We start from the raw sequence: 10,417 nt of genomic DNA, 5'->3' as shown, positions 1-10,417 counted from the left end.
CGATGGAAATTTCGTAAGTGTTACGTCTGTTTGTCTGTGGCTTTACAATGAGCCATTTTACGAAGTGACAACATCAATGTTGATACCGTCTTACCCCTCTGGTTCGACACGTTTTAATGGTTTTAATACGACACTTTTTAATTCGTACCCCGCTTATACGACACATGTCGAATTAAAAAGTGTTCAAATCACAGAGAACAGACATCCAAGTCCAGTTTCGAAACTGTGTAAGGAATTTAACGGCTATATATTTGAAATCGGCAACATAAGTGGCAATAGCGTGGCCACAGACAAACAGACGTAACACTTGCGAAATTTCCGTCGACCACGCTTTTAACGATCATTTTAAATTTTCATAGTTGTGGCTTTCACAACCAGAGGCGCGCGCATCGTTTTTCTATGTGTTTGACGTTTCACACTAGCGCCTTCTGTTGACGATATGGCACAACACAGTGATTCGTGCAACTTTTCCACCAGGTGATGGTAGTGTGAACTGGGCGATGGATTTCCATGAAAATCGTTCAAGGTGTTACGTCTGTTTGTCTGTGGCGTGGCGCTGCAATCGGTTAATTTTCCATACTAATTTAATTCACCACTTGAAATGTTTCGATTCACCACTGACTGTTGCAATATGGTGTTTGGTGTACAGTCACTATATACACAGTCTGGCGGACTGTCACTTTCGACCGGAGCCAATCGAGCATGACGTCACGGTGTAGCATTTATCTGTGTGGACACTATGACGTCATGCTCGATTGGCTCCGGTCGAAAGTGACAGTCCGCCAGACTGTGTATATAGTGAATGTAGTTTGGTGGCGTTAGTGTTGTCATCGTATATTGGTTTGAAGCCTCACTCAAGTAAAGATTCAAATCCTTCACAGCTTTCCAAATGAAATTTGTTCTAGCCTGGATGTCTGTTCTCTGTGTTCAAATGTCACAGCGATGTACACTGTAAATAAATGCAAAACAGTTTGATATTGCGCTTATACTCGCACCCGCAGCAACTCCTCTTGCAGCCGCAAATTTCGGAAGTTCTGAGTTGGTGCTACCCGGATAAAAACTAACCATAGGGTATTTGGTGAAAACCATTCCTGTACCATACAGTGTACCAGCTACAATATAGTGTATTGTAATGGAATGGTTCGCTAAAAGCTTTGCACATTGGTAGCTATTATACGTTTACATCCGATCTTTATGTAACAATATATTATACTGTTTTTTATACGTTTGAACCATTCACTATTCCGAAACAATCTTTTTCCGTGCATTTTTAATTTTTTATTCAGTTTATGATTTTTTCCCTGCTTTATTTTGTTGATGTCCGTGACATTTTTGTTGCAAAGGAAACGAAAGAGAAAAAAGTGAATAAGTTGAAACATCTATTTAAAATTTAAAGTCAATAAAATGCTTAAATGAAGTGGTAAACCAGGTGTCCTAAGGACTGTATATCCAAGAGATATGGTGGGCTAGGTATGTAGAGTGTGAAATGGGTTTTCGGATGGACACGGAGAAACCGGAAGTAATAAAACGAACACACTTCGAGAGAAATAACAAACACGTCTGTATTGATTTGAATACGCTTTGATAATAATAAAATGGAGGGAAACATTTGACAGCTACCACAGTGCCGCCCGTTCGGTGGGGCACACCACAGTAGCGGCGGTTGCCTGATGACACAACCGTGCTGCCAGAGGTTGTTCTTCAACACCCCTGCTCAACCGCTGCAACTCGACAGACCAATAGCAGCTCGATGTCTCTGAAAAGCTGGCCCTGGTAGACCCTTGGTCATCATATCGGCTGGCTGATCCGACGAAGGTAGGAACTGAAGTCGAATTCGCCCCTGCTTCACCAGATCCCGCAAGAAGTGGAATTTCACATCCACGTGCTTCAGACGACCGAAATCCTTCGAATTCTCGGTGATCCGCATCGCTGACTGATTGCCCTCGTAGAACGTAGTCGCCTCCTTCGGTTTCCACCACAGATCTTCCAGCAATCGAATTAACCACATTTCGTGACAAGCTGCTGTGCACAATGCGGTAAGTTCTGCTTCCGTCGATGAAAGGGAGACTGTCTGCTGCTTTCGGGTTATCCAACCAACCGTTGCTCCGAACACTTGGAAAATACAGCCACTGACCGAGCGCCTATCGAACTGATCATTGGCCCAATCAGCATCGGAGTATACTTCCACTGCTGCAGCATCACTTCCTCTGCGGTACACTAATCCCACGGTAACGGTTCCCTTGAGGTATCGTAGGACCCTTCTCAAGTGCACCCAGTGAATCTCATTCGGACAACTCTGGAACTGGCTTAGAAAATTCACTGCCGCTGCCAAATCCGGTCTCGTTGTCATTGCCGCATAGGTCAAACAACCCACGAGCTCTCGATACGGCTTGGTGATCCTTTTCTCCTCTATTCCTTTCGGCAACTTCAGACGATGCTCCAGCGGAGTTGAAATCGGCTTGCAATCACTCATCTCGAATCTTCTCAAAACGTCCTCGTGATATTGCTGCTGGCTGATCCGCATTACTCCGCCTTCCAAATCATAGTCGATTCTCATCCCCAAGAAACTTTTGATGTCACCCATGTCGGTCATTTCAAATTCTCGGGACAGGAGCTCCTTCACCATCTTGACTGCCTTCAACGAACCCGCAATGAGAATGTCGTCAACATACAAAACGATGAACAACTTCTCCGAACCAATCCTTCGAGTATACAGGCATTGGTCGTTCTCGCTTCGCTTGAACTTCAGCCGTTGCTCGACGAAGTTGTGGAACCGCTCATTCCACGCGCGTGAGGCCTGCTTCAACCCGTAGATGGACTTCTCTAGACGACAAACCAATCCTTCTCCTTGCTCGAATCCCTCTGGTTGTACCATGAAAATCTCCTCCGTTAACGTTCCGTTCAAGAAGGCCGTCTTCACGTCCATTTGATGAACGACCAACTTCTCCTGGTTCGCCAGAGCTAACACAGTGCGCAGAGTATCCAGCTTCGCAACTGGAGAATATGTTTCGCTGTAGTCTATCCCGTACCGTTGGCTGAATCCCCGAGCCACCAATCGAGCCTTGTATCGATCCGGTGCTCCGTCCACGCCGCGCTTCACCTTGAAAACCCACTTGTTGGTAATCGGTGTACGGTTCGCCGGTAGCTTCGTCAACTTCCACGTCCCGTTCTTCTTCAAAGAATCCATTTCCTCCTGGATGGCAGCCTGCCATAGGACCCAGTCGCTTCGATTCCTCGCTTCTGCTATGGAATTTGGAAGATTTTCCACGTAGCTAGTTGCATTCAGCGCGTATGCAGCATAGTCCACTTCGTAATCCGCGTGCCAGGACGGAACGCTCCGATTCCGCCGCGGTCTTCCTGATTCACCGCTGCTTCGTTCAGCTACTTCGCTTGGTCCGCTTCCGTGATTTTCCTCCGGCGGTTCTTCGGCAGAATCCGACCCATCATCATTACGGAAACTGTCGAACTCTTCGTTCGACTCATCATCGGAGTTTGCTTCTTCCTCGACGTCGCTATCGTCCTCCCTGTCATCCTTCTTCGGAACCGAGAAGACGTCACTTGAAACTGTTCTGTCGACCTTCGTCTTCGGCTCTCCAGCTTCCAGGAAATCTACGTCTCGAGCGTGGATGATTTTTCCGCTCCGTGGGTTCCATACGCGGTAACCATTGTTGGCGTATCCCAGGAAAATCCCCTTCCACGCTTTCGCGTCCAGCTTCCTCCGCTGCTCCTTCGGAACGTGCACGTATACGCTACAGCCGAACGTCCGGAGTTTACTCACGTCCGGCTTGCTACCTTCCCACAGCTCATATGGTGTCACATTCGGTGCGATTGCTGACGTCGGACTACGGTTCAGCAGAAACGCTGCGGTTTGAATCGCCTGACCCCAGAACCGCTTATCTACTCCAGAGTCCTCCAGCATGGATCGAGCCTTCTCTACGAGAGTTCGATTGAGCCGCTCGCTTACTCCATTCTGCTCAGGTGTGTGAGGAACAGTCCATTCCACTTGGATGCCCTTGGACTTACAAAAACGTTCGAATTGTTTGCTTTTGTACTCACCACCATTGTCGCATCGCAGCCGATGGATCCTTTGCCCGAACTTCGCCGTCGCCAACGCCTCGTACGTCTGGAAACACTCAAACACCTCGTCCTTCGATGTGATCAGGAACACTACGGCAAAATGGCTCCAGTCATCGGTGAAAGTTACGAAATACTTCACCCCCGATACTCCAACCGGCGTAACCGGACCGCACACATCCGAGTGAACCAGCTCGAGCACACGCGACGAACGTTTTCCATCACGCACTGCGAAAGGCTTTCGAGTTTGCTTGCCAACGACGCACGACTCGCACACGATCATGTCTCTGTCTTTCACTGCGCCGTCCACTTTCAAACCGGTCACCTCATCGCGAATCAGTTTTCCGAGGCTTCTGGCATTTAAATGTCCGAACCGACGATGCCACAGCTCCAAGCTCCTTGGAATCCTCCCGCACGAGAGCAACGATTCCTTCGCACTCTCCTTGACGGTTGAAAAATTCAAACCGTACAATCGTCCGACACGCGAACCAGTGGCGACTATTTCCGATCCCCGCAGGATTTTTACTTTCCCTTTTTCGTAGATCACTTTCATCCCCGCATCGTCCACTCTCATCACCGAAAACAAATTGCATCTCAGTTCTGGCACGTACAATACGTTCTTCACTGTGCACTCGATTTGCTTTCCGTTGACATGGGAGAGCACGCGAACAGTCCCGGAATGCTTCGCCACAATGCACTGTTCATTCTTCGCGATCGCGATTTCAATCGGACGGTCCAGCACTTTCAGATCCTCGAACAGCGATCTGTCGTTCACCAGGTGATCCGAACACCCAGAATCGATGAACCAGTTCACTTTTCGCGACCCACACTGTACTTCGGAACCCCTGCTGAAGCCGGCAAAACAAACACCACCTTGTTCGGCAACATTCGCTTTCGATTTTGCACTTTTGTTCCCACTCTTCTTCTTCACGGGGCATTCCGACAACTTGTGTCCCTCCTGCTTGCACCCGAAACACTTCATGTTCTTCGGCTTCGTCGGCGCCGGCTTCTTCGAGCCGGAGAAAGCAGCTTCACCACTCGCGGCGGGGGAACACATTTCGACACCTTTTCGCTTGGTTTCTTCGTCTAGCAATCGACACTTCACAAACTCAAGCGACAAGTTTTCTTCCGGCATTGTCTCAATCGCGGTAACCACGGTGGCATACGAACTGCCAAGAGTCAGTAGGAGGTGGCAGATCACGTCGATCTCCTCCAACACCGCATCCGTCGCCCGGTACTCGCGCACTAATTTATCGAACCGGAGAAAATGTTGCTGCAGCGTACCACCTTCGAAACGCATTGTGAGCATCTGCCGCTTCAGATGCATCCTGCTCGCGATACTGCGCCGCTCGAACACACGACGCAATGCATCCCAAATGTCCTTCAGAGCGGGTTTATCCTGGATATATTCCAGCTGCGAATCGTGAATACGCGGCACTAGCAACGATTTGCACTTGCGGTCCATTTTCTTCCTCTTCTCTCTTGCCAATTCTTTCGTTTTCTTCACTGCTTCACTGTCGCCCGGCACTTCCTGCAGTTCCGGCACATCCGCAGCAAAAGTTTCCACACACTCCACGAGCTCATGCTCCTCCAGGAGTATCAGCATGCGGAACTTCCATGCTGCATAGTTTGTGCCGTCGAACAGCGGCAGAAAAACACGTTCGACTTTTTCCTCCTCCATCACGAATTCCACTTTTCACAAATGTTCCGAATGTTCCACACGCGCGACGCGATTACTGGACCCAAAACCTGAAATGGGTTTTCGGATGGACACGGAGAAACCGGAAGTAATAAAACGAACACACTTCGAGAGAAATAACAAACACGTCTGTATTGATTTGAATACGCTTTGATAATAATAAAATGGAGGGAAACATTTGACAGCTACCACAGTGCCGCCCGTTCGGTGGGGCACACCACAGTAGCGGCGGTTGCCTGATGACACAACCGTGCTGCCAGAGGTTGTTCTTCAACAGAGTGCGATGAGAGGAATACGAATGTAGGTCAACCCGGAAAGACGCAGGCCAGATTACCGTAAATCAGTGGATGAGTTCAACACTATTCATTCTCTTCTTCTCTCATGTGAAATTGCCTTGTACAACATCCGAATTAAATGCGATTTATCTTTGACATTTTTAACATAAGGACTGGACTGGACACTGAAACGACTTCTGAAATAAGTTCGTCTTCGCTTTTTAACCTTATAGTTGAATCGAACTTGACAGTTTTCTCATGAGTTGTTATGTACACATTTCATATTTCAGTCAAATTGGAGCCTTAATATTGCAATAATGGTTAAGCACGCTGTAATGATACTTATGTACCTTGTCACCCACTTCATGCAACTACATTAGTGGTCTAATAACACTTAGCGCGCTAGGCATAGTTCCATCATGCCGCTCAAAGTGTTGCCACAAATAATGCTTAGTTTGCAAAACCCGGTTATCTGGCTGGTGGGACATGGGAGCTTAAGCTTCAACTGTTAATGCAATCAGAGGCTACTCAGACTTAGACGAGTTTAGGTTAGTTTGGCTAGAACTGCCATTATCGAAGGAACATGACGAGATAATATAACATTATATGGTTTATCTAATGTAAAACAATACAACATAACAAAAGATAACCATTCCAAAACCATGATTAAATTTATAACCAGTAGTGAAATTACAATTAAAAACAATATATTTACGGTACATTTTATTGTTTGAAACCATACGTGTACCATACAATGTACGGTATATTAAAGCCCACGTATCAGTATTTCGAACAATTCATTTACAATAAAATGTATGGTTTTGTAAAAAAATATATATGGAGAAAAATATTTTTTTATATTGTTACGATACTTAACAACCCGTATAGTATATTGTAAAAATCTCATTTACAATTCACTGTATGGTGTCTAACATTACATCACAGACAAACAGACATATTACTCAAAAGAAATTGGCTTCAAAAACAACGTTTGGCATCTCACTAGCACCCTCTATAATGCTCAATCCGAAGCATTCATTTGCAGGTGTTGTTTCCCTCGGCTCGATGTAACATTTTAGCAGGTGACGACTCCCCCGTGGCGTCATCCATTCAAAAAACATGAATGAAAGTTCATGATTGAGTCATTTTATGTAAACATTGATCGGCGTCGCGTTCATTTCTCTCCAAAATTGAGAGGTAATGTAGGCACAGCAGCGCCACCATGACACATGCGAGCACAGTCCGAACCACACTTTATTTTCAAAATGACCGTTAAATTGTGCGATGATTGCGATTTGAGTAGTATGTCTGTTTGTCTGTGATTACATCTTATTGTTTTTGTATTTTTTATTTTTACAGTGGTGTTTATTGTAACAATATGGTTCTAAATAGTACTGTTACAATACAACATTCGATTGTTCTACTGTATTTTTTATTCGGGTATTCAACACCCAAACCGCCTGGAGACCAACCGGAATGAACTGAGGATGGCAACAATCGTAGAAAGAACGAGCTTTTCGTTCGCGCCACCGCATTTGATGAAATTTGATGAAATTATGTTTCATAACAAATCCGGAAATCAAAACAAAAACAAAAATAGAGTTGCCAAATTTCAATGAGCATGGTGGTGTAGGGTGACCAGTTTGTCGAATTAAAAGTTTACCCCGGTTATACGACAACAGTCGGTGTCGTATTAGCGGGGTAATACGGTATTGGTTTTCACGGGTTATTGGACGCTACCCCCTGTCAAAATTCATTCATAAAATCGGTTCGTAAAATGGACTATTGTAATCGATTTAAATAATAATGAATCCATTTAGGTAAAATCACAGAGAACAGACATTCAAGCTCGAACAAAAATACGTCGAAATCGTGTGTAAATGATTTAAGTGTACCTCAACGCCACCAACGGAGACTGCCCCACATATAAAGTCGATTTGACCCCACGATGGCAGTGTTCATCGTTAAAATACACTAGCCCACAAAGCGACACGAGCGCCAAACGGCCAAAAACGGCGAGCACTGGAAACAAATATGACAACACAACAATGTAAGTGATGGGACGCTAGCGCAGCGCAACGGGAGCATAACCACATACTCCGATATGACCGTTACAAAGTTTTACACAAGGCAGAAAGCGAAGATCGACGTCTGTTCTCTGTGGTAAAATTTTATATTATTATGCACCCTCTACTGACTCCCCGATTTATCTGCACTGAAAGGCGGCTTGGCGGCTTTTTTTGGTTTCTCTCTCTTTCGTTAATATCTCAGCTATTTATTTGTATTTTGATTGCCTCCCTGATATGAACGATGGTAAAAACAATCGTCTTGTGATTTGTACTGCAAAAATAGTTGAAAAGTGTACCATTATATTGCAATAATTGAAAAAGAAAGTAAACAAAGGGAGCCTCTCAAATGCAGATAGGACCTATTGAAATGTTTGGCCTGAATAGTAGTTTTCACTGCATGCAAGCCGTGTCAAGATCCACCCTAACGTACTACAGTCACTATATAGGGCACTGCATTGTTTTGATTTTGTATGGGATTTTGAAGTTTCTTGGCCTTGTTGTTTACAAAATTTATGTAAGAGTGAAAGAGAAGGAAAGAATTTCATGCAGTGCCCTATACACAGTCTGGCGGACTGTCACTTTCGACCGGAGCCAATCGAGCATGACGTCACGGTGTAGCATTTATCTGTGTGGACACTATGACGTCATGCTCGATTGGCTCCGGTCGAAAGTGACAGTCCGCCAGACTGTGTATATAGTGACTGTATAACGTACGTCTTCCTGCAAATTTTGTTCTCTTCTCACCTGTGCGCCATCCGCGCCATCTATTCGTGAAGCTCGTGCAAACATCTGAATAAGACGTTTTGATTGACAGCTTCTTCCCTGTTTTTGTTTTGCTTGCGTCGAAGACGAATCAGGCCAAACATTTCAATAGGTCCTATCTGCATTTGAGAGGCTCTCTTTGTTTACTTTCTCTTTCAATTATTGCAATGTTATGGTACACTTTTCAACTATTTTTGCAGTACTAATCAAAAGGCGATTGTTTTGACCATCGTTCAATGCAGGGAGGCAATCAAAATACAAATAAACAGCTGAGATATTAACGGAAGAGAGAGAAACCAAAGAGAGCCTCTCTTCTGCAGATTGGACCTTTAGACATGTTTGGCCTGGAATGTCGTTTTTGTGACTAGTGAAAGTAAACACCTTTTTTCGTCCTGCAAGAGAAAAAATCTTTTTCCTTCTAAACTTTGTAGGAATTGTGCAAAAATGAACCGCTTGTTTGGTAAATCGAAGCCCAAAGAACCCGGACCTAGCATCGATGACTGCATCAAGGGGGTAAGTCTGAGTGAATAGTGTTCGATTTTGTTGTTTTGCTTGAGGCGATGAGTCATCTAGCTTCCGGACCCGATATCATCGGGGTCGGGCGCTATCGTAAAACGCCAATTTTTGGTCAAGGTCGCTGAATATCGTTTCATCCGCAGGTTGACTCCCGCGCGGAAACCATAGACACGAAAATCCGCACCCTCGATGCCGAGCTGCGCAAATACAAGGATCAGATGGCCAAGATGCGGGAGGGTCCGGCCAAGAACGCCGTCAAGCAGAAAGCGATGCGAGTGCTCAAACAACGGAAACAGTACGTGTGGAAGATCGGTTTGGTGGTTTCTAGCATTTAGTTACTCTTCTCGCATTTTCAGGTATGAAAACCAGGTGGAAAATCTGAGGAACCAGTCGTTCAACATGGAGCAAGCGAACTTTGCTGCCCAAACTCTGAAGGATACGCACGCCACTGTGGCCGCAATGAAAGACGGCATGAAGTCGATGAAAAAGGAGTTCAAGAAGATCAACATCGAGGAGATCGAAGACATTCAGGATGATATGGCTGACATGCTGGAGCAGGCCGATGAGGTCCAAGAGGCGATGGGACGCAGTTATGGAATGCCGGAGATTGACGACGACGATCTGCAGGCGGAGCTGGATGCCTTGGGCGATGAGATTGCTCTGGATGACGATACTAGCTATTTGGATGATGTGGTGAAAGCTCCAGCTGCTCCGGACAAGGAACCAGGGGCGGACAGTGTTACCAATAAGGATGGCATTCTGGTCGATGAATTCGGTTTGCCTCAGATCCCGACCCAAGTGAAAAGCACCTAAAGTGGATGTGTGTGAGTGAACTAAGTCATTCTGGCGGTTATTTTGTTTTATTTTACTAATTAAGGCTTACTATATCTGTGAAAGCTTTTTTGCACGACCGAAGATACATAATACGTTTAAAAATAACTATTCACCCTAAGTGAAATTGTGCTTTTTGAAATGGTTGTGTGACTGTTATCGGAAACAAAGAGTGAACAAATCCAAAACTC

General features: G+C 45.4%; 1 protein-coding gene across 1 annotated transcript; it reads left to right on the top strand.

Annotated features, from left to right (window-relative positions):
- The first annotated feature begins 9,232 nt into the window (after nt 1-9,232).
- On the top strand, nt 9,233-10,347 carry LOC109406022 (charged multivesicular body protein 5). Its single transcript, XM_019679080.3, has 3 exons — nt 9,233-9,392; nt 9,539-9,690; nt 9,752-10,347. The coding sequence occupies exons 1-3, from the start codon at nt 9,324-9,326 to the stop codon at nt 10,206-10,208; spliced, it is 678 nt and encodes a 225-aa protein (XP_019534625.2). The 5' UTR covers nt 9,233-9,323; the 3' UTR covers nt 10,209-10,347.
- Nucleotides 10,348-10,417: the final 70 nt, after the last annotated feature.

This window comes from Aedes albopictus, chromosome 2 (assembly GCF_035046485.1).
Source record: "Aedes albopictus strain Foshan chromosome 2, AalbF5, whole genome shotgun sequence".
NCBI classification, from domain to species: Eukaryota; Metazoa; Arthropoda; class Insecta; order Diptera; family Culicidae; genus Aedes; species Aedes albopictus.
This window is presented reverse-complemented; position numbering and strand designations above follow the sequence as displayed.

Bases quoted from the DNA above. Each gene is read 5' to 3' on its own strand.
- LOC109406022 (XM_019679080.3), top strand. From the start codon at position 9,324: ATGAACCGCTTGTTTGGTAAATCGAAGCCCAAAGAACCCGGACCTAGC. The intron at 9,393-9,538 runs GTAAGTCTGAGT...TTTCATCCGCAG, and splicing joins TCGATGACTGCATCAAGGGG to GTTGACTCCCGCGCGGAAAC. The intron at 9,691-9,751 runs GTACGTGTGGAA...TCGCATTTTCAG, and splicing joins GTGCTCAAACAACGGAAACA to GTATGAAAACCAGGTGGAAA.